Consider the following 23,618-nt stretch of genomic DNA (forward strand, 5'->3'; position numbering starts at 1 on the left):
GCCCCGGCGACTCTGTAGGGTGTCTGCCCAGACCAATGTCTCCCCCTAATTCCTATCATTCGTCCGGCTCTGAAATGGTCTTGTCAGACCGAAAGGGCTTAACCCAACAAAACAAAAACAAACAGGCAGCGTGCGCCAGTCGCAGCTGGGCTGGCTGCCAGCAGCGCCGGCTCTCGATGACACGTCTATGGCGGATTGGGAATGGGCGTGAATTGGTGCGTGTGCCTGTACTTTAGCATAAGTGACCAACAGTGAGCTGTTTCTGCCTTTGATATATTGAGCCTGACTCTGGAATAGCCACACTTGAGTGGAACGGATCTAATTTGGACGTGAACTAAATGCATGTATGACTAAATAAAGCGGCGGTACATGCATGGGTAGATCACTGAGCAGTTTAAGATAAAAAGGTATTTATGGTGTGCATTGATCTATAAGCTTTTCGTCAGCGTGCGAGGCCCTACAACTAGCCGCCTTTGTTTTAACATCACGGACGGCACGTATGCCGCCCTCATCTTACACACTTGATTTTATTTGGCCCAATCGCTCTGGAATTTCTCAAACTCCCTGACCGGTCAGTGAGTTTGCAAACTCCCTAGTGAATTTGTAAACTCCCTAGTGAGTTTGCAAACTCACTGATGGGTCAGGGAGTTTGCAAACTCCCTAGGAATCAATGTATCAAAAGCTGACAAGACCCATAGCCAACGCAAGATATTAGGTATTTGTCATTTGGGTCATGACATGACCTGAAGAACAAGGTCATGTCTCCGAAACCAAAAACCACAGAAACTGAAAAATTTTCAGTGGACATCAAGAAAGGATAGAGGAGCAGCTATACGAAACCAGGCTTCTAGCTCTAAAAATGTTGAGTGCAGAGCAGAAAAACTACCTGAGGGGGGGGGGGAGGATGGCAACCTCCTCCTCCCCCACCCCCCATGTGCGGGCGAGGGTTAACATGACATTGCAGTCTTGTTTAACCCGCGCCCCTGTTTAACCCGCGCCCCCGCTGTAGCTCGAAATTGGCGACATACTTCTGCACTCTCTCAAGGCTGGCAGGTGTAGCATTCATTTTACTTTCTTAAACAGCAAGCTGAAAATGATAGAGCAACTACTTATGCTTGAATTTTGTCGTTCTAGCAAAGGTCTGCAAAGCGGCTAAATTGCCCCGCTAGCTGGGTTATTTGGCCGGTGGGGTAGAGCAATTTGGCCGGTGTTAATTTGAGGCCTGGATTTTATGTTACGGGCAAGTCAGCTTCAGCGCCATCAATGACATGTGTCCTTTACGCATTTTTAGGCTGACTCGATGTCGGACTTTCACTTATCTTCGAATGATTTTGACTCAGGTCTTATTTCAGCATTTTCCTGCACAACTGAAAATGCGCTTCCTTAGCATACACTGCTAAATCAAACATTTGCATTTTATTTGTGTTGAGAAAAACGTTAACTGTTTATTCTAGTAAGGAAATAATCGACTAATTTCAATTAAAAAATTCTTAGCAATCAAAGAAACTACTCAGCTCAGTCTCAAATCCTCACATCTCATAGGCCTCCGATGTCTGCAAACGAGTTGTTAATAGTGTTTACTAGCTGGAGATGTGACTATCAGTTTGGTTTGAGCAGATCCCTAGCAACTTCGTCGTGCTGCTTTGAGCTGTGTCTTGATAAGCGCCTAGGAGACAGACTGTGCCGCAATGCCACCGCCAACGGCTATAAACCCAACCAGCTCGGTACGACGACCTTATCATCACATAGGTGGCGGAACCGGGAACGGAGGGGGGGGGGCACCGGCCCCCCTTGATTTTGCCATTTTAACATAAGCCCTATGGGTGTTGCATGGAAAGAATGGGCAGTGCCCCACTTAATTGAAGGTGTTTCGCCGCTACTGCTTATCAAGTCGGCCGTTCCAGCATAGCGATCCTGAGAGCACCGTCAAAGCTGTTCCACTAGCACCGGCAAAATTACCCCGCATTGCCATTCTGAAAAGTTTTGTCTACAAAGTCGTTGTGGTTTTACGGAAATAGATGAAATTACTCTTGAAAACGCTGAACATCTAAGCAATTGGACCACAATGTCAAAAATTGTCTACAGCCCGAAATTTACATGCCAGGCATATAATTTTTCGAACGGAAGTAAAAGTTACCATTTTCTAATCAAATTTATGTTTTACTGATTTTGAAGAAAATTACGAAGGGAGGTTTTTGAAAAAAAAAATCCACGGATTCCTCATTTTATGTTGACCGCAGTACAAGATACGTGGTAAGATTTCTTTAAACATCGAAACATAAAAACTGAACAATTTAATACATTTTACGTATAAAATTGTGAATCAAATGAATACCGATGTGTTGAAAGCAGGAGACCACGCCGGTATTTAGTTAAAATTGCCGTAAGCCAAGGTGCTTTATTTGGTTTCCATGGTTACTGACGCTATTACGCTTGCATTTCGCGAGCAGAGAAGCTGAAAAGTTGAAACAGATTCAACTTTTCAGCTTGCAAATCGCGTCGGTCTGATTTTGCTTGCGTTTCGCTCGCGATTTGCTCGCGTTTTCCGAGCGGGATCCGGCGTGATTTCGCGGCGTAAAAGCGAGACGACCTGCGTGTTGGGAGCTGAAAATATGCCATGTATTGCAATGGGATAAGCGAGACGCGATTTGCGAGCTTAAAAGCTGTGTTCCGGCCTTAAAGGTAGACTGCCACCTTTTTTCCACAAAACGGTTTTCACTAGAGCTGAGCCACCTATGTCCCAGACTGAAGTCGGTTTTCCGAAATTCGAACCCGTTTGCGAGAAATCGGAGACCAAAGTTCAGTTTGATGCCATTTTTTTAGTCCAAGAAAACCGACATCTCTACTGTTTATCGATAACTTTGAAACATGAATTTTCTTATCTTTTGGTAAATATATGTCAAAACTTAGATTGTTTCGAGATCAGAGAAGAATTTTGGAGTGTCAAAATAAAAGTTAAACTTATATATTCAGTAGTTCATTTTTTCCAAAAAGTGTGGGAAATGGGGTTTAACATGGGCCAGACCCATTCCAAATGAGCCATGATTTTTAAATGTTTTACGAACTTAAATGCAAAATAAATTAAACATGGCCAATTTCTTATGAAATCATATATTAGTAAATCATAAAATACCTTACTTTTTCAAATAAAATGTAATAATCTTATGACCTTGAAGTCTAGTGATGTGTAAACATTGTCGCTAGACATTAACCGATTGATAATTGTATGATAATCGACAATTTTTTTTCGCGATTCACGTGATGATACTTTGTCAGGTGAATTCTAAAATTTTGTTTTGTCCAGGGAATAAATCATAGGCCGATCTGAGAAAACTTTTTGAAGGTGGCAGTCTTCCTTTAAACTCATGTTTCTAACGTCTTTCTTCCCGTCTGTTCTCCAGTGACCAAGTTCATCCGTATCGGTATCTCCGACAAGAACGACAACCCGCCCTACTTTGACAAGCGTCTGTACGAGGCCGAGGTGGATGAGAACGAGGACATTCAGCACATAGTGCTCACCGTGGTCGCCAAGGATATCGACGAGTGTGAGTAACTGGGACTGTGAGGAAATACAGTGTACGTATTGTCTGGTAAGAGCTCTGGTAAGAACTGGTAAGAACGAGCGCAACGACAATGTGGCGCTAGAAACAAATGCTTAAGAAAACGCGACGTTCTGTTATTGTTCTTTGAAAGTATCTGGTGCTTGACTTGTCAACGTTTGTACTCATTGCCCATATAATTTCGAAGTCCTTTCATTATACATGACATCAGCCATCAGCTCTGTTGATGTTCCCCGCCGCCGCCGCCGCTGTATGTAGACGCCACTCTCGCTTCGAGCCCGCCTGACCCTGCTCGGCAGCGTCCCGCATCCGGTACGAGCTGAGCCCCACCCCTGACCCCGCCCCATCTCCTCCGTAGCGTCCTGGATTCAGTACTAGCTGACCCCCCCCCCCCCGCTCGGCAGCGTCCCGGATCCGTTACGAGCTGACCCAGGGTAACGTGGGCGGCGCGTTCGGAGTGAAGAACAGCACCGGCGCAATCTACGTGGCCGGCCCGCTCGACTTTGAGACGCGCAGTCGGGTGAGAACGAGGGAATTTTCGTACGGGATGTAAATAATGGGTGAGAAGGGATGCCTGGCCGTACCTTTTCAATGCGTTGGTTATTATTCAGCCGATTAATGCATTGTGTGACATGTACGATGGTTGTTTTTGTAAACCATCGTATGGTTGTTGTTTTTTTTACAAAAAAAAACTAACATCTGTATAGATCGCTGGGTTTATTTTCATTTCAACGGGTTCGTGTCATCTTCGAGATTAGTATTCTTCGTCGAATATCCGACATCATAATTACGCATTACCCAATATCATGGCCATCTCGCCCTGTCCAGTGTCCACCCGACTACCAACTAAACATTTTACCCCCGCCCATCGTCACCTTCAGTACGAGCTGCGGCTGGTGGCCTCGGACAACCTGAACGAGAACTACACGGACGTGGTGATCCACGTGCGTGATGTGAACGACAATCCGCCGCTGTTCGACAAGCCCATCTACCAGGCGCAGATCACTGAGGAGGACGACAGAGGACTGCCCAAACAGATACTGCAGGTAGGTCAGCCGACCAGCTGGGTTGCACTAGAGCGGAGTTCCTTAGCCTTTCATTGTAATCAAGGTCGGGCTATGTTAAATGGTTTGGTGCAAGACTGTCTGGGAGCCATTATTGTCTCTTTCCATCGTAGCCGAGCTATTGAGAATCTGACGTTATTTCCTACTGCTTGAGCCAAACAATGCTGATGCTATTGCTGATATTTTCAAACAAATGTGATATGATAAGCCTCGCATTGCTCACCGGTTCCATGTAATGTGTGCTATTATACCCAGCACGCACCCCTCACATACCCGCCCTCAATTGTTCCCTAATCGCTCCCCCGTTTACCCTCAGGTGGCAGCCAAGGACAAGGACGTGGAGCGTCCGGCCGACATCGTATACTTCCTCACCGGACAGGGTATCGACGTGGATAACCCGAGCAACTCCATGTTTACCGTCAACAGAACGACCGGGGAGATCTCCGTCACCAAGGTGGGCGGGGCTTCGTCAGGGGGCGGGGCGTGATACGGGGTGGGTGGGGTCGGGAGTAGGTCGTGGGGTAGCTGTAACTGCTTGTCGTCTCGTTTAGTTCTTATGATAGTGCTAGCAATCTGGTATGATGCGAAAATTCAAAATAATAATCGTACATTCTGACCCTTTTTGGATAAGTTACCATCAGTTCAATGCCTTCCATCAGACATGTGCATGGATCCGAGAAAATTGATCTGGGATCTGATCCCACGGATCTTGATCTCAGATCCGACGGGATCATAGATCCAGCTCTGTAATTTATCGAGAGATCCGTAGGGATCACAGATCCGAGTCTCATTTTTTGCCTGAGATCCAGTGAGATCATAGATCCTCACTTATTTTTTGTCAACACATATATCTCAAAAAAGCACTTGTTTCAACTTACAAACGTTCTGTTTTGGTGATTTTATGTGATCGCACGTCATAATCCATAGTTTTGTGTCACTTATTGGCATAGAAACCCTTTAAAAAATGGTTTCAAATGTGGTGCATGGTGGGATCCACTCAGATCATAGATCCATGTTCGTAATTTATCGTCAGATCATATGAGATCATAGATCCAAGATGTATTTTTCACGCCGGATCCGGTGGGATCCGGTGGGCCTGTACTTTGCTTCGAGATCCACTGGGATCATAGATCCATCACTCGGATCCATGCACATGTCTGCCTTCTATACGTCCTATTGTATTCAGTTATTAAAATCATACTATGTGCTCTGACCGGTTGTCACATGTATCGTCGAAATCAGTCACAAAGTTGAAAAACATCCAAAAGAAGGAATAGCGTGGAGGAAAAGTAAAAGTGATAGCGAGGAAGTCACTCAGACCCCTTGGAAGGGGCCTCTTTCCATGGACAGCTTCAACTTCAACTTCAAGTTCACATGACCCGCCTTGATCTGGTGAGCTTACCCGACCTGACCCGCCTCCCGCAGCCTCTGGACCGCGACATGCCGAACGGCCGTCCCCGCTGGCGGTTCACCGTGTTCGCCCAGGACGAGGGCGGCAACGGCCTGGTGGGATACGCCGAGGTGCAGGTCAACCTCAAGGACATCAACGACAACGCGCCCGTCTTCCCCAAGGGCGTCTACCGGGGAAATGTCACTGAGAACGGAACCAAAGGTGTGTGACAGGATGAGAGGACGGAGGGGGGGGGGGGGGAGGGACCCGTGAGCAGGGATTGATTTGTCGGGGTGTGGCAGAAAGGACGCAATTGGTAGCGCGTTGTGGTGTGGCTGATAAAACTGGTGGTCGGATATTTTGACCAATCCGGGTATCAGGGTTGTGCTTGACTCATGAGTCTAGTCAGAAATTTGACTCAACTCTGACTCAAATGAGTCAGATTTGAGTCGAGTCGGATAAAATGTTGAGCTGTTGAGTTGAGTCAGGGCTTTCTGAAGTTGAATGATGAGTCGAGTCGGCAAATTTTTTTGAGTCGAGCACAACGCCTGCCGGGTATTTTGAGTAATTGTGAATAATAATGTAAAGCGTGATATCACGTTCCCACATAGCGTCTCAATCGTGACATCATCCTCTTCCCCCTCGCTCCCCCCGCCACCCCAGAGATGATGGTGATGACGATGACGGCCGAGGACTACGACGACCCCGAGGAGGGCAACAACGCCAAGCTCGCCTACAGCATCGAGAAAAATGTGGTCGACGAGACGCACGGCAAGCCGATCTTCGCCATCGAGCCGTCAACGGGCGTGATCCGTACGAACGTGTGCTGCCTGGACAGGGAGAAGACGCCCGAGTACAGCATCCAGGTGGTCGCCATGGACGGAGGCGGGCTCAAAGGTGAGAGGGCGACGCACGCAGGGATGCCAGGAGGTGCGTTGGAAGGAGGGATTTAAGGACAAGGAACAAGGAAAAGTATGTGAATGCTTAAGCCATGTTAAAGAGTTTTATTGTTTCAGCAATTTTATCATAACTATGTTGTGCCAAAAATAACTACGACCACCAATGCTAAGTTAACGATACAATTATGCTCTCTCAGACAGGTACGGCATGGCCCTGCTTTTGCGCTCAAGTTGGCAGCCTGGCTCTGATCTGTCTCTAGCCCGAGTCCCTGTGCCAGCTACCCACTCCTCCCCATTCAGGCACTGGCACGGCGCCGATCTAATCGCCCCCTCCCTCCTCCCATTCCAGGCACAGGCACGGCGCTGACCTAACACCCAACTCCTTCCCTTTCTTCCAGGCACTGGCACGGCGCTGACCTAATTCCCCCCCCCCCCTCCCCGGTTCCAGGCACGGGCACGGCGCTGATCCACGTGCGGGATATCAACGACATGCCGCCGCGCTTCAGTAAGGCCGTGTGGAACACCACGGTAGACGAGACGGACGGCGACGACCTGCCCGACAAGGCCATCCTCACCGTGACCGTGCTGGACGAGGACGAGACCAACAAGTTCCACTACAAGGTGGGCGGCGGCGCGGCGGCGGGGGGGGGGGGCAGAGGAGGACGGGGTGGGGATGGATGGGTCGAACAAAGGGATAGTAGGGGGACGGATTGTCCGAAAGTGAGAGAAGACATCGTACTGTGGTAAATAGATGAGGTAGGAAGTGTTGGTACAAGTCTCTATTCATCGCTCTAAATAACGTATTTATTGGAAACATAAATGAGCGGTTGCGTTGACGTGTACCAGGACATGATGAGCTACCCTGATTGATCACCCTGACCGCTAGTTCCGAGCCTTACCCTGGCCCTGACCGTTGCCCTGAGCGTTGCTCTGACTCTGACCCTGACCCTTGACCGTTAACCTCTGGGTAACCGGCAGGTTCTCGAGGACACGGGCTACGGCGCCGACAAGTTCACCATGGTCCGCAACAGTGACGACACCGGCTCGCTGAAGATTGTCCAGCCGCTCGACTACGAGGACATGAACGACAGGAACGGATTCTCGTTCACCATCCAGGTACGAGCGAGATGGCGACTCAGCTGCGGAAAGGCTATAATTTTTTATATTTCTGAGTGTGTTTGGATTGGATTCTAATTGCGGACAGGTTGTTATTTGTCGGTGCATGATGTGATTACACATCGACAGCCCGCAGAGGTTTTACGGATTGGATTTCATTGTGGATTGCAGCTGGTGATGGACGATTTTGATCGTGTAATTGATGGTGTATTCAGTAGGATGTCGATTTCAAAACAGTCACGACACCAATTCGAGCCAGAACTGTTAAAGGCAGTTTTCAGCCACCCTGCTTTTAGCTGTTTGTCTATGCTTGTGCGCACATATCCAGCTGCCCTGCGTCAGCTCCCACCCCTACTCACGCCCTCCCTTTCCCTGTCGCCAGGTGAACGATAAAGGCGAGGACCAGGGCGACTCGAGTCACGTGGCCAGGGCGCGCGTGCACGTCAAACTGCGGGATATCAACGACAACAGACCCATCTTCGACCGGCCCAACATCGAGGTACGAAACGGGAACCGACTGTGGTTACGGGTTGGATAATCAGCTATTTTAATGCTGAGCTTATTCTGTGTTTCGGTCTTTTCAAGTGCTAAAAGAATACATTTGTGCCATCTTAATGACCAGTTTCTTTCTCATTATATTTAGCTGTGACGTCACTCGACTCTGTGGCGTGGTGCTTTGTCTTCAATAGGTTTGCTCGGTAGCGCGTTTCTACATCAGCATCTAATTTCTGCGCAATGCGCCAATTGGTCAACGATATATGTAATTGTTCTCGGAACTAGCGGTTGATGTGGCGTCCTAGCTGACCCACCCCTCTTGTGCCCGCGGCGCCTATCTAACCTACCCCTCTGGTGACTGGCAGCCTGCCTGACCGGCCTTGTCTGGTGCCGGTGGCATCCTGTATGACTCGCCCTCTGGTGGCTGTGACGGCAGGTTCACGTCAAGGAGGACGCGCCGGTGGGCCAGCACCTGGAAACGTTCCACGCCAAGGACCCCGACCAGGGCGGCCGCAGCAAGGTATCCTACGCCATCGACCGCGAGTCGGACCGCAAGCGTCAGTTCACCATCAGCGGCCAGGGTAAGGTGTCCATCCAGCGCGGCCTCGACCGTGAGGAGGTGCCGCGACACCACATCAAAATACTGGCCATCGACGACGGCGTGCCGCCCAAGACGGCCACCGCCACGCTGACGGTGATCGTGGACGATGTGAACGACAACGCGCCCACCTTCCTGGAAGATTACCGGCCGGTGCTGATGGAGAACGCCGCGCCGCGAGAGGTGGCCGAGGTGATGGCCGCAGATGCCGACGACCGGAGCAGTGGCAACGGGCCGCCGTTCACCTTCAAAATGGACCCCAGAGCCGACGATACCATCCGCTCCGGGTTCCGCGTGGAGCACGACTCGACGGGAAACAACGGAGACGGCATGGCCATCGTCCGCTCGCTGAAGTCCTTCGACCGAGAGGACAGGAAGGAGTACCACGTGCCGATTGTGATCAGGGATGCCGGCAAGCCGTCGCTATCTGGTACGTCTACTCTGACTGTCATCATCGGCGACCTCAACGACAACAGGATGTACCCGGGAAGCAAGGAGATCTTCGTCTACAACTACAAGGTGGGTGTCTAACTCGGGTGGGGCGGAGAATGGGATGTTTGTGGTGGGACGGTTGATAATTTGCTCGGTGTCTGATCATTAGGGAAGTGCTGCAACGCATGGACGGTTAGAATAGCTGCATTTTATGTCCCCATTCATACGGAATGTTGGAGAGGTCATGGTGATTGAACGTCAATTCACTCGTGTGAATTCATAAATACCAATCGACTTGAGCTATAATAATGCGAGAATATCACAACGCATCGTGGCTATCACGACTTGACGATAGCCGACCACGTATGCAATGCGCCTCCTCCTATCACGTGCTCCCCCGCTGACCGGTCCACCCGCAGGGCATGAACCCGGAAGTGGCGATCGGCCGTGTGCACGTGACGGATAAGGACGACTGGGACCTGCCGGACAAGACGTTCTACTGGGAGGGCGCCGAGCACCCCTCCTTCATACTGGACGAGCACACGGGCACCATCACGATGCGCCGGCGCACGCTGGAGGGACGCTACCACCTGCGCTTCCACGTGTTCGACCGCAAACACACCCAGAGGGATATTGATGTGAGTGTAATTGGCGAGGGGATGAAGGGGGAGACTTGAAGCTTAGATGGTGAGAGAGTTACTGGAAGATAGATAGTTGATAACTGCTGTTGGTTCTGGGTCGGTAACCCCCGTAATACAGTTGGTAATTTTGACTATGAGTCTGAAGCTTGTCAGTTGTCACACTTTTCGCTTATTTCTTCACCTTTAACCGTTAAAGTGATATGTTATGCTCTTATTTGAGGTTCCAAAAGTGGGCAGCAGCCTCCCTGCCCCAGCTGCTTTTTGCCTCGTGTCATCTTCTTTTCTCTCCAGCTGATAAATCCGCATTACCCCCTCAGCCGTTTCCACGCTGCCACCCAGCTGCGGCGGTCAACCTGTCTAACCCCTGCCCTCTGCCCCCGTCGCCAGGCCAACGTGACGGTGGTCGTACAGAACCTCCCCGAGGAGGCGGTGCTCAACTCTGGCTCGGTCCGCATCGCCGGCATCTCGGACGAGGACTTTATCCGCGTCTGGGACGAGCGAGAGAAGGCCGTCAAGAAGAGCAAGCTGGAAAAGTTCAGAGAGGTGGGGGACCGAGGGAAGAATATAGTCAGAGACTGAAGAGGGGGGTGAATAGAAACAGTTGTGAAGGGGGTAAAGGATGTGCCTATTGAACTGGGATGTGTTAGCGACCTGTTAGTGGGTAGTTTGCCTTGCGAGACGTCTGGTCTAACGGTATAGAGGGAAATGATAATGGGGCAAACTGCTAGCTTTCCATAACGGCGTAGCCTAACCGAGGATGCATTTTTGGCGTGTCTACATCATGGAGTTTCCTACACAGCTTACAAAGGAAGTCCGCGTCACACAGTATTGCTCGCTCTTCCCCGTCTCTCCAGCTCTGACTCCGTTCCCCCTCCCATCGTCAGGTGGTAGCCGGTCTGGTGGGCACGCCGGTCGGCAACGTGGACGTGTTCTCGGTGCAGCTGAAGCAGGAGCGGCCGCCCGTCATCGACGTACGCTACTCGGCGCACGGCTCGCCCTACTACAAGGCCGTCATGCTGGACGGCATGCTGCTCACAAACAGGATCAAGGTAGGGCTGGGTGGTTGGGAAAGGTTGACTGGTGGTGATAGTGCCAGGGGCAGGACTTTGATGTTGGTTGTATTATTGATATAACGCCAACGGTTGCGTCTATAACCGTCGTTGATGGACAAACTAGGCGCTGGTGAAATGTTTTGTGGCGATGGTAAAGCAGAAAAGTGAGAGCTTAAGATGGCTGCGGCCTGCGATGAAGCATTTCCTTTGTTTGATTGACCGAAATAATGTTCTTATTAGTGGTGTTTATTGTATCGCTATTTATCTCTTCTTATGCTGATTTAAAGTTCCAGATTGGTTGTGGCTGGATTGGATCCAACAATGGATTGAGTCAATAGCACCAGTGACTAGGGCCATCTTTGACTACCTTGTGCATCATTACTGACACCTTTCACGTTTCCATGTCATATTCAGGTGGAGGAGGAGGTGGGCATCAACATCACCATGATCAGCATCGACGAGTGTCTGTACGAGAACGTCAACTGCGAGGGCAGCTGCACCAACAACCTGGTCATATCGACCATCCCCTACCTGGTCAACGCCAATAAAACATCACTGGTCGGCGTGCGCACGGAGGTACGATGTCGTGGGAATGAAGGGGATAGGAGTGAGCAAAGGAATACAGTCATTAAATGTGTGGGAGAGGTGATCGTGAATTGCTGTAGTTCATGTTTATTATGTGTCGAGATGCTGCAAATTATGAATTTCTACTTTTGGTTTTGACGAATGTTTGCTCATTTCGTGTTGTTGATCGATGTAGCATTCCTAGTTTTGGCCGAAGAAGTCGTGCGGAAGTCACACGCTTATTCCCTGGCCTTTTTAGCCGGTTTTTGGCATAAGGAATGTGGTGTTTTGTTATGTTCGGGCCTGACTGACCTGGTTATCTAGCCCGATTTGATCTGGGCTGATCTGGTCTGGTCTGACCTGACCTGCCCTCCCACCCATCACCAGGTTGTACCGGAGTGTACGTGCATGGCTCGCAACTTCACTCGCGAGGAGTCGTGCAGCACAAATGTCTGCCTGAACGGAGGGAAATGTGTTCAGCAGCGCGAGGGAGGCATCAAGTAAGTGCGGGCGACGGGTCGAAGCTTACTGGTGGCCCTAGGACGCCTGGTGAAATGAGGCTGGCGTTCGCTTTTTCGGAGCCTTATGAACATCCATGCACATTGCTCATGGGGCTCTTGCTACAATGCGTGACAGATTGAAGGATCTGAGCTCATATCTGGAAACTCAGCGTGTGTGCTGTGGGTATAATACTAAGGTGGCTTGTGGAATAGCGTGGTCACCACTACATTGCCAGCGTTTACAGTGATCTTAATATCCAATCGTATCTAATCGATCGTAATATCCAACATCAAATGCTGACTCCCGCCCCTTCCGCTCTCTGACGCCTTTTCCGCTCTCTCCCCTCCCCAGGTGCATGTGCCGGGCCGGCTACGACGGTCCGCGCTGCCAGCAGACGAGTCGCAGTTTCCGCGGCGACGGCTGGGCCTGGCTGCCGCCGCTGTCACTCTGCGAGGAGACTCACCTCGCTGTGGAGTTTGTGACCCGCAGAAAGGACGGACTGATCCTGTACAACGGACCGATCAAACCGCCAGAGGCCGACCAGCCCGTGGTGTCAGGTTAGTATTAGAGTGGGGTGGGATGGAGTCTGGTTTGATCTATTAGTCGGAAAGATGATATTTCTACTGTAGTAGTTCTGTAGGTACAAGGTTGTAGTTTCAATTCAATTTTCTTGCCATCTTGATGCTGGGCTGAATGTCTGATCATCACTGCTGTTGGTTACAGGGATTGTATGTACTGTTTTAAGTTTCAATATCTATGAAACACTAGCAAACCAATTGAGATGCATAGACTGTCTTCTTAGTTAGATACTTCGGGAAAAGCTCCAATGCTGTTAAATGGTCTCATCACAGTCCCAAACACCTCCTTTCCCATCTAACGTCCCTCCTTGACGCCGCTCTCCCCGTTCCAGACTTCATCGCGCTGGAGCTGGAGGAGGGTAACCCGCGCCTGCTGCTCGACTTTGGCTCCGGCACCCTGGAGCTGCGCGTGCAGACGGCCGCCGGCCTGGACGACGGCGAGTGGCACCGACTGGACGTGTTCTGGGACCGCGAACGGGTGCGACTGCTGGTCGACCTCTGCGCCGCCGCTCAGGTCGTCGAGAACGACGACGGCCTGGAGCCGGTGTTCCAGGACGGCACGTGTGCGGCGCGCGGCACCATCCCGCCGTTCAACGAGTACCTGAACGTGAACGCGCCGCTGCAGTTGGGCGGCGTGGCGCACTCGACGTTCGCGCAGCCGGCCTACGGCTGGGATCACAAGCCCAACGGGAAGCCGTTCGACGGCTGCATCCGGAACCTGGTGGTTAACAGCGAGGTGAGAACGCGGCCGGAGAAGATGTGGACATGGGAGGGTATTTGGTAGGATGCAGCTCTCCATTTTGGAGAATAGGAGGGTATGTCAGAAAAATGGGTCATGAGAATGTCGGTGGTTGGAGGATGGTTAGGTGTTCAAATAGACAAGGTTTTGTGGCTTTTGCAATATCTTAGCTAAAGTAGAAAGCCTCTTGAAATTCCATGGGTAACCGAAGGTTTGTCGTCAACAGTTAAAACACTATTCTTTAGAATTGTGTTTTTCTATTGAAAAACTAATTTGAGTTCCCTGACAATTTGGCAAAAGCTGCCTGAGATCAGTAAATATAACGATGCATAACTATGCGTCGACGATTCAATAACCTCATGGAAAACATTACATCGTGATAAACACTGTTTGTACCGGACATGCAATTATCTGAACACATCACAACTTACTTCACACACCTACCTAACCTCTCACACCCACCTCGGCCCTTCCCGTTCTCTATGTTTCAGATGTACGACCTGTCGAACCCGGGCCTGAACCGTCACTCGTACCCGGGCTGTCCGCAAGTGGAGACGGTATGCAGCGGCGCCGACCTGGCCTCGCGCTGCGGCGAGCACGGACGCTGCGTCGGCTCCATGACGCGGCCCGACTGCGAGTGTAACCCGGGATGGTCCGGTGAGTCACCCGGCCAGGTCAACGGAGGGCTGGGCTAGAGGGGGAAGTGATCGAGAGGGAGTCAGCAATAGGACAGATTTAGTGTTGTGGGGGAATATGGATGAGCTGTTTACTGGGTTTATGAGTGTGCGAGAGAAGAAAGGAGAGTCAAAGCTCTGCAGGGCATAACTGATCAATGATGGTCAGGTGACTTTTGTTTCCATAGTCTGAAGTTAGGAAATTAGGGTCATTTTTGTCATCACGGGAATATGTGATGTAGAGGTGGCAAAATGTGGACCCGAGGACCCGGTCCAAAGAACCAGTCTGGACCCATATGGGTCCAGACCGGTTCCTGGAAATTTTTCTGAAGGGTCCAACCGGGTCATACCATAAACTATACATCTTGCACACTACACATTATTACAAAATATGAAGGGAATTAAGTGAATGTTACTTTGCACACAATAGCTCATGAGCATTTCCAGTGGGAAATAGGCTGTTTTACATGATGCAACTAATGATTCCTACAAGTAGTTTGTATTAATTGACTTTTGGGGAACGGGTCCAACTGGTTCCGGTTCCAACTAAGCCCGGGTCCGACTGGTTCCAGAAATGTTCAGCCGGGTCTGGTTCGAGTCTGGTTCCCAAAATTTTCATCTTTTGCCACCTCTAATGTGATGATATGAAATGCAATTTCTTGCTGCGCGTTTCGTTAGCCTCAGTCATTTATAGAGAGTTAACTGGAAAAGTGGGCGCATTTTGCCAAGTGTTTTAAGCTTTTTTTCCCGAGCAGACATTCGTTAGTCCCGTTCACAATTCAGCCCGCCATTGACTCTCGTCCCCCCCCCCCCCCCGGCAGGCCCCGCGTGCTCGATCCCCACCATCCCTGCCACGTTCAAACCCGAATCGTACGTGAAGTACGCGCTGAGTTTTCCGCCCAACGACTTCCACACGGACGTACAGCTACGGTTCCGCACGCGGGAGGATCACGGCGAGCTGTTCCGTGTGTCCGACCAGCACAACCGCGAGTGGTGCATTCTGGAGATCAACGACGCACGACTACGCTTCAGGTGAGGGCAGTGTGCCCAAAAGGGGGTCGTGTAGCGTAAGAGGGGGATGACTGATGGGATGTCTGTGAATTGAAAGGAAGAGGGGAAAGGTAACGGGGAGGGCAGGTCGAGGGGCATTCGCCTGAGGGAAGTTTGTTTTGCTATTGCACAATTCAAATGTTTTGAACTCTTGCGGGCGAATTCTTGGTCTACGTTCTAATAAACCATGTCATGAGAAAAGGCACGTTTTTATTTTACAAGTAACGCAATGCCTTCCTACATTCTGACCGGGGCTCGAGCACTGCACGTCTTGTCCGAACCCCTCCGTGCCGCAGCTGGACGTCTAACACCTCCCTCCCTCTACTTACGCAGGTACAATCTGAACATATTGCACACGGAGGAGCACGAGCTGACGCTGTCGGCGGTGACGGTCAACGACGGTCAGTGGCACGTGGTCAGGGTGACCCGGCACGGCTCGGCCGCCATCCTGCGCATGGACGGCGGCGAGGGCCGCAGGTCAGTAGCAGTGGCGGAGGCTAGGGAGAGGTGGGGCAGCAGCTCTGAGCTCACGGTGTGATTGGCACTTGGGCTTAGTAATTCACCTAGCTGTAGCTACAACTACTTAATAAATAAGGAAATTAAGTTTGAACATGCTGCCGGAAAACGGTCTTGTATTTAATAACATGCAATTTGCTTTGAAAAGCCGGTGACAGCAAACCGTTACTCATCACTACTCGGGTCACATCAACCCGTGACCCGTGACCTCCCTGACCTGACGTCGCTTCCCCTGTTATCAGGTACAACGAGACGATTCAGTTCACGGGCCACCAGAAGCTACTGGTCGACAAACAGGAGGGCGTCTGGGCCGGCGGGAAGGCCGAGTACACGGGCATCAAGACGTTCGAGGTCTATTCCGACTACAAAAACGGTGAGCCGGACGCCAGCCGCGGTCTAGGCAGGCGGGGGGGGGGGGACCCTCGATATGTGGCTGTGTTGATGACGTGTGAATATTGTGTGAGCTTGGAAATGGTTTACAAAAGGACTGTTTGACCCACCAGCTTCCAAGCTTCCAACTACCTATCCATGCCGGCAAATTGAAGTGCAGTTACTCTCATTAATTCTTCATCACTCCATTCATTTGCTCTAATGCATTTTTTTGTATTTGTATTTATTCAACAGACCGTCAACAGGCACTTGACCCACTAAAGGACGGAGTCACAAGATTAAAAACAATAAATATGGCACACACAGGCAGCATACACACGCCCGGATAAAAACGCAGATACACATGTAACTAAAATAGAAAACAATGAACAATACAATGAGATAGGCAATGAAGTGAAAATATGAAGAAAAAAATGTGTGAACGACCACTGAGCATGAGTTTTAAAATCCCATGTAAGGTGGGAAAGAAATCATGATACAAGGTAAACCAGAATAGCTGAACAAACAGTAAATATGAACACTGAGAGATAAACGATGTATAGGTACTTGAAAAACACGTAAAAAAGTATAAAGTGAAATGAAAAATATAAGAAAACATTAAAAATAGACATATTTAAAATCATAAAAATATAAAATCAATAAGAATCACCTCCCAACAATCAGACTAGTAGCCCGGAGGTGGTGGTAAGTTCGCAACGTATTTGATGACATGAGCTTTGTACGCAAAAAAGCTGGTCGTGAAAAAGTCGTCTTTGGAATGAGCGAGGAATGAGTTTGTCTCTCTCGCGACACGACAGACCAACCCGTTCTGGACCGTGCTGATTCGGGCGCGACTCTCAGCAAACGGTGCTGCAGTGCGCGTCGGTCGGATAGGCACGCGTAACTGGAATCGGGATAAGAGTATCTCAGAGTTCAGTTTCTCAGAGAACAGACCCTTTAGGAACAGGAGGTCGTGTTGGGCTCTTCGAGAGGAAAGGAACGGGACACGGAAATGCTTGGATAAATCTGGATAGGTAAGTGATGGGCAAGGATTGTTGGAGTGGTGGTTTAACCCTCGCCGGCACAGGCCATTTTGCGTCCTTCGACGGCACAAGGGGGGGGGGGGTTGGTACGACCCCCCCCCTCGCGTTTGGCCCCTGATCGAGCTAGAGCTTCGCGGAAAAAACGAGCGTGTTGCCCGTCACGAGACGAAGCCGATGATACCCAATTTTAAGGTCCTAGGTCATCGGGTGACCTTCCAGGTCAGGTCAATGACCCGAAAACCGGAAAAATCGGGACCTGTTAGAAAGTCGTAAATTGTGGCTGCTATGTGGTTTTCTGGGGTGCTGATCACGAATATCGTGTTAGTTTTGATCAGAGATGATGTCTTTAAGCATTTAGACCAGGTCGGGTCAGGTCAGGTCAGGTCAACCGGTAGGGGTTGTAACGGGTATTCGTAATACGTGTCAACCGCCTCTGACAGTTTCGTAACATGTTACGAAGGCACCAAAACTACTTCGTAAATGTTCAAATGGTTGTCAAATTCGAATTCAGCTCCAAAAACTAGCCTAGAAACATGTAAAACTCGACAAAGTGAACCGAGGTCACCCGAGGTCACCAAAGGTCAATGACCTGACCTGACCTTCAGGTGACCTTGACACCAACCCTAATGTATGGGAGCGACATCAAATCACATGTTTGAACGTTTGAAACATCTAAAAGCTTGCAAACGCGCGGCTAATGTTAGCCGACATACGCCGAATCGCGATTCCGGCCAAACATGGTCTCGGAAAAGAGGTCACAGGTCAAAGGTCATTGGGGTCAGGGTCATGAAATTTTCAGGGTAGGTGTAAAATTGATCAATGCGAGGGTACTGAAAGTTTCGTCGCGATCGGCCGCTTTTTACGCGAGTTATTCGCGAAAAACCTTAGGGGGGGTGCATCAACCCCCCCCCCCCCTGTGCCGGCGAGGGTTAACCAGATGAGAAACTTGTGCTGAATCCGATCGACGCGAACTGTGTGGGAAGTGGCTGCGCCTGCCCAAATGACCGTTCCGAACTCAAGGACAGAACGTACGTTTGCGCAGTAGGTACGCAGCCAACAGAGATTTCGTATTGAATTTGTTTTTTTTTAGATCCGGTTTGAAATGAGCGAATGAGAAGCCCGAGAGACCGGTTGGCTCGGGCAGCGATATGGTTTATATGGTCCGAAAAGGTCAATTTTGAGTCCAGAACAATGCCGAGATCACGAATGCTCTTGACGGACTCGAGACTGGTGCCTCCGATGCTATATTTCACTTGAATCGGCTGGCGCCGAAGAGTGGTGGTGAAGGCCTTGCATTTAGACGGATTTAGAGTGAACCTGTGACTGGATGGTTGCATCGGTTTGGTGATGGTGATGGTTGCATCCTTGCATTTAGACGGACTGAATTGCAGCACCGAAGCAGTCAATCTGTGTGGTCCGGTGACGTCTTTGCCCCGTTGAGTCGCCCGTCTGACCCCTGCTTCCCCTGTAGGCTGCCTGGACGACATTCGTCTGGAGGGTCGCCAGCTACCGCTGCCGCCGGCTATGAACGGCACCCAGTGGGGTCAGGCCACGCTGCACCGTAACCTGAAGATGGACTGTCCGTCCAACGACCCGTGCGCCAACGTCATCTGTCCCACGCCCTTCTCCTGCATCGACATGTGGAAAAAATACGACTGCGCGTGAGTAGAGTGGAGGGGGGAATGGGGGAATAGATGGGGTGACGTACACTTTGGGGTGGAAAGAGAAAAGGAAGGGGAGGGGGGCTAACTGAATTTGAATTCCGGGACCATTCATGTGGTCGTGTGCCGGAAAGTCTAAATTGATATCGCGCAGCTGAACGGAGCGCCAGTCGTCCCGAAGATTTTGTGTTCACTTTTTGTACCGCTTTCAATCTTATCGTAAAGCGTATTATTTCTTATTTGTCTTAGCAATATGTTATTTGTAAACCAATGTCATAAATTAATTTGACATGATTTATTTTTGACTTTATTACTGTTTCCGTTGTGTGTTTGTTTATGTTTTTCCTACTTTATCCCATTGTCTCCCGAATTCTCATAGCTTCCAAGTTACGGACATGACATCTCATTGGTTCTATCCATTTACTGGCTCCATTTACCGAGCCGTCCCGGGGACTGGTGTTGGGCGCCGCTAACAGCATGGTTTGTGATATGGTTTGGGATGGTTGCATCGGTTTGGTGATGGTTGCATCATAACTAACTACTAACTCGCTTGGACTGGGTAGTGGGTAGGAAGTGGAGGACTGCTTCGATAGCCTCGGTCCTGGGTGTGAATACAACGAGAGGGCTTGTCAGCACTTGGCAGAAGTTTGGCTCTATTTATTTGTCCATGATTTAAAAAGAAAAGCTCGTTTTCACGGTAGTGCTTAATAACCAATACGGTTCATGGTTTATTTTTTCTCCTTTGGTTGTGATTGATGCCGAAATATCGGGTAGGTACGATATTAATGCCTATTGCAATTCCAATAACGTCCAATATTGTGACCGGTAACGTCAATTAAAAAAGAAACATCTGCCAAGTGTTGACACTACCAGCCTCTGGTACGGGGCCGCCCGCGGGGTGCTGAGCGGCCCGCCGCGCCGCGCCGCCACTGTCTCAGGTGCGGCGAGTTCAGCGTGGTCACTGCCGACGGAAAGGCGTGCGTGGACCGCAACGAGTGTCTGCTGGACAACCCGTGTCTGAACGGCGGCCTGTGCGTGAACCGCGACCCCGAGTACGAGTGCCGCTGCCGGTCGGGCTTCACGGGCCGGCGCTGCGGCGGCGTGGCCGAGCCGCAGGTGCTCCGGCTGAGCATGGGCGCGCTGGCAGCCATCCTCGTCTGTCTGCTCATCATCCTCAGTGAGTGGGGAGGTGGACAGATGAGGGAAGGGGCACAGGTGAGGGGTCTTAGAGGGAGGGGGTGCAGGTAAGGTGAAGGGTGCCATTGTGTGGACTGAGTGGCTCGACAGAGGAGGTCGGCCTCTCGGACTTGCATAGAGGCGGCGCTTCTGTGTTCGGTTCTCATGGCATGCTGGTTTTAGTTAGCAGTAGCTAGCTTGCATGAACTTACTACATCAACGCTGGATACACTGTTATGGACATCCACGTCTCACTTGATGGCTCTGGAAGTAAGTTTCTAACAAACTAATAAACTCCGTCCGAAGAATCGGGATTAACACCACGGGCGCATGTTTCCTAGCCCAGCACAAACCACATTTTTCCTCACTACAATGTCATCCAAAGTCCTCCTTCCGTCTCCCTGAAGCCTACCTGCCGTGAAGCCACTCGGCCCATGGCCACCTCTGCTGACATCAGTCTTTGCACTCTCTCCGCCCCTCCGTGTCATCTTCGCCTGGCCACCATCGCATCATCGTCATCATCTTACCATCATCGCCATCGCCATCGCCACCGCCGCCGCCGCAGCTGTCCGTACGGGTTCCGGGCGTGGAACGGCGGCTGCCGGGACGAAGACGAGTGTGAATGGAACCCGTGTCTGAACGGCGCCGAGTGCCGGAACACGGACGGCGACTACCGGTGCGAGTGCTCGTCCGGGTTCGCCGGTCGGGACTGCGAGCGGGTGGGCGGCGTGACGGGCCGGTTCCGCTACCCGGCCGAGTTCGTGGTGCCCATTGTGGTCTGCATACTGCTGCTGCTAGGTGAGACGCGAAGAGGGAGAGGGGTGAGGAGGCTCAGAGCGAGAGGGAGGGACTCATTCGGGAATTCATTCGGCATTGGGGATAATATGGTAGAGGTTTAGCAAGTAACTCGAGAACTGATTGGGACTGACACAAAATACGAGGGGGGGGGGGCAATGGAGGGGATTTAGTAACTGATACAAATCCAGGACGAAGTTGAGCTTAGAAGAAAGAAGTAAGTTATTACCTATCTTCCGAGCTGGTGACATGTCATTCAAGTATCACTTGCGTAGCATGCGCGCCATGTCAAGCCTTTGATGTTTTATCTTCATTTGATGTTGATGTTGATGGCGTATGTTGAAAGAGGCACGCACGATTGATTATTCATATTCACCAGTATGCTAGTCTGTCATTGCCAGTTAGTCAAAATTGTGCTTTTATATGATTTTGTTTTTTTATTTTTTTCAGCACCGTATGTAGTTATAATACTCATTTATGCTACGCTGCATGTGACTGCCCTATTCAAAAGTGATTGATGATGAAGGTGTCAAAAGCTCTTTCCCAGTTCTTTTCATTCGCTTAGATTAATCTTTAAAGCATACACTGCAATCATTTTTCATGTATTCAAAGATATGTAACTCTACACTGTAACTGTAACCAAATTCACTGTAATTCTGCCAAATCAACTCTTGCGTGTTCGCACCATTCACATATATCACCTCCCCCCTCCCCACGTGTGTGTACCCTCTCTTACACCACCGTCCCCCTCCCCCGCTCTCTCTGGTGCAGTCTTGGTGCTGGTGTTTGTGGTGTACAACCGCCAGAAGGAGCGCCAGTACCCCAAACAGGACCCGTACGACGACGTCCGAGAGAACATCATCAACTACGACGACGAGGGCGGCGGCGAGGACGACATGACGGCGTTCGACATCACGCCCCTGCAGATCCCCATCGGGCCCATGGTCGGAAACGGAAAACCCATGGCCAAAATGCCGCACCACTGTGAGTAAATGGGACGGGGAAGGAGGGATGGAGACGAACTCGAGCTTGATTTGTGGAGTGGCGTAATTCAGGAGAGATATCAATCAGGGGGTGACTTAGTTTCTTATAATATTGTTGATGGAGATGGGTGGGTGCAACATGTTCGTGCTCACTTTGTCTGTGATTTGCCGTTGATTCTAAATCTATGCCACTTCAGTGAGATGCATAAGTAGTTTGATTCAGTTACTATTGATAGTAATTCTCAGACCCACTGGGGCCTAGCTACCGCTCCCCATCGTGCTACTACGGGCACTCCTGTGCTCGTCACGACCCGTTCCCACGCCCAGCCCGCGCTGACACCCCACCCTATCCCCAGACGGCGGCCAGGCGGGTCCCCACCCGGACGTCGGCTCGTTCATTGACGAGCACAAGGAGCGAGCCGACACGGATCCCAGCGCTCCGCCGTACGACGACTTGCGCAACTACGCCTACGAGGGTGGCGGATCCACGGCCGGCTCGCTGTCGTCGTTAGCTTCAGGTGAGCAGGGGAGAGTCTCTGGAGTCTCTGTGAAAGTTTCTGGAGGTGATGTGGGGCCGGGGATGTCCGTAGGGGTCGTTGTTGTGATTTTTGGGAACTTTAGAAGTCTGTTGTCTGTGGGTGTGAACTGGTTGAGAGCACGTATGTCGATGTGTGGCTATAGAGGTGCGCGTGGTTGAGTAGAGGTGCGCCTGGACTGAATGGATGGGCCGAGCGAGTGCTGCCAGCGAGTGTGGACTGTGGACGTGTGGAGAGCCGTCCACCTGTGGACAAGTGGTGGATCATCGCACCCTTACCACCAGGGGCGTCGCCACGGATTTTTGAGTGGGGGGGTCGGGTTTCTAGTCTTCACCCGATGGGTAGGGGTGTTTTTTCTTGCCACACTTACCAGTTTTGTGCGTGCGTATGTGTGTGTGCGCGTGTAACAAATCGGCGCGCAGCGCCGCGAAATTTGGTATAACCTATTAGGTAGGTATACCTACCTACATCACTTGCGTAAAAATTATCACTGGTCCCTTAAGCTCAGGTCGCCATGTCAAGTTCAGTTATACGGTATACCTCTATCAAACTTTCCCCTCTCGCCATTCTTGTAGCTATTCTCCCATAACTTCGAAATTTGGTACACATACCTAATGTAAGGGGTTATAGGTACGTGTCAGCAATTCATGATTCTGAGGAGTTACATCGATCTGGAGGCAGGTCAAATACGTGACCTCATCATTAGAAAATAATGAGAAATTAGAAAAAGCACGAATGCCTCCTGCTTTCAAAAAGTTCGTCAGAAACGCAAAATATCTTTGGAGCCATGACAAATCAGCTCATCATTGCCAGGGACAGGGTGCAACTTATGGCGAGTGATGACTCGAAAGGTCATTAGTGGAAATGTCCATCGATGGCCACCAGCATTTTTTTTTTCTACAACTTTTGACGAAGACGCGGTAGAGCGATGACAGCACCTGGAAGGTGTTCACTGTTCAGCTCAACAACACGGATCCATTCATATGCAGCAGGAGGTCCTTTTTCGATCAGGACATAACGTCGACCTGAGGTCGTTTTAACGTTAATTCTGAATGGTCAAATTTTAACTCATGTGACGCGTCTCAAAGAGATAAACACGGTGGTGACAAGACAACATATGTAAATACCATACAAATTCACGGAATCTTAAGTTATTGCAAAGCAAATGTTTCGGCAGAATCTGTCC

At 50.4% G+C, this 23,618-nt stretch overlaps 1 protein-coding gene across 9 annotated transcripts in view; it reads left to right on the top strand.

Moving 5' to 3' along the window:
• LOC122375535 (neural-cadherin-like) overlaps window positions 1–23,618 on the top strand; it is a 117,827-nt gene that overhangs the window by 87,052 nt on the left and 7,157 nt on the right. For 6 of the 9 annotated variants that reach the window (XM_043355016.1, XM_043355023.1, XM_043355040.1 and 3 more), the window contains 25 exons: window positions 3,402–3,545; window positions 3,965–4,080; window positions 4,442–4,606; window positions 4,941–5,078; window positions 6,050–6,236; window positions 6,678–6,911; window positions 7,362–7,534; window positions 7,892–8,029; window positions 8,412–8,528; window positions 8,961–9,641; window positions 9,974–10,192; window positions 10,583–10,738; window positions 11,080–11,244; window positions 11,662–11,823; window positions 12,199–12,311; window positions 12,664–12,869; window positions 13,223–13,626; window positions 14,121–14,286; window positions 15,125–15,335; window positions 15,687–15,830; window positions 16,112–16,242; window positions 18,753–18,942; window positions 19,881–20,119; window positions 21,685–21,897; window positions 22,253–22,414. In XM_043355016.1, coding sequence (XP_043210951.1) covers window positions 3,402–3,545; window positions 3,965–4,080; window positions 4,442–4,606; window positions 4,941–5,078; window positions 6,050–6,236; window positions 6,678–6,911; window positions 7,362–7,534; window positions 7,892–8,029; window positions 8,412–8,528; window positions 8,961–9,641; window positions 9,974–10,192; window positions 10,583–10,738; window positions 11,080–11,244; window positions 11,662–11,823; window positions 12,199–12,311; window positions 12,664–12,869; window positions 13,223–13,626; window positions 14,121–14,286; window positions 15,125–15,335; window positions 15,687–15,830; window positions 16,112–16,242; window positions 18,753–18,942; window positions 19,881–20,119; window positions 21,685–21,897; window positions 22,253–22,414 — 4,974 coding nt within the window. Of the gene's footprint in view, window positions 1–3,401; window positions 3,546–3,964; window positions 4,081–4,441; window positions 4,607–4,940; window positions 5,079–6,049; window positions 6,237–6,677; window positions 6,912–7,361; window positions 7,535–7,891; window positions 8,030–8,411; window positions 8,529–8,960; window positions 9,642–9,973; window positions 10,193–10,582; window positions 10,739–11,079; window positions 11,245–11,661; window positions 11,824–12,198; window positions 12,312–12,663; window positions 12,870–13,222; window positions 13,627–14,120; window positions 14,287–15,124; window positions 15,336–15,686; window positions 15,831–16,111; window positions 16,243–18,752; window positions 18,943–19,880; window positions 20,120–20,683; window positions 20,917–21,684; window positions 21,898–22,252; window positions 22,415–23,618 lie in introns of all 9 variants that reach the window. The other 3 variants (XM_043355030.1, XM_043355010.1, XM_043355048.1) reach the window with 1 other exon arrangement.

Source organism: Amphibalanus amphitrite, unplaced genomic scaffold, assembly GCF_019059575.1.
Source record: "Amphibalanus amphitrite isolate SeventyFive unplaced genomic scaffold, NRLGWU_Aamphi_draft 000041F_arrow, whole genome shotgun sequence".
Classification (NCBI taxonomy): domain Eukaryota; kingdom Metazoa; phylum Arthropoda; class Thecostraca; order Balanomorpha; family Balanidae; genus Amphibalanus; species Amphibalanus amphitrite.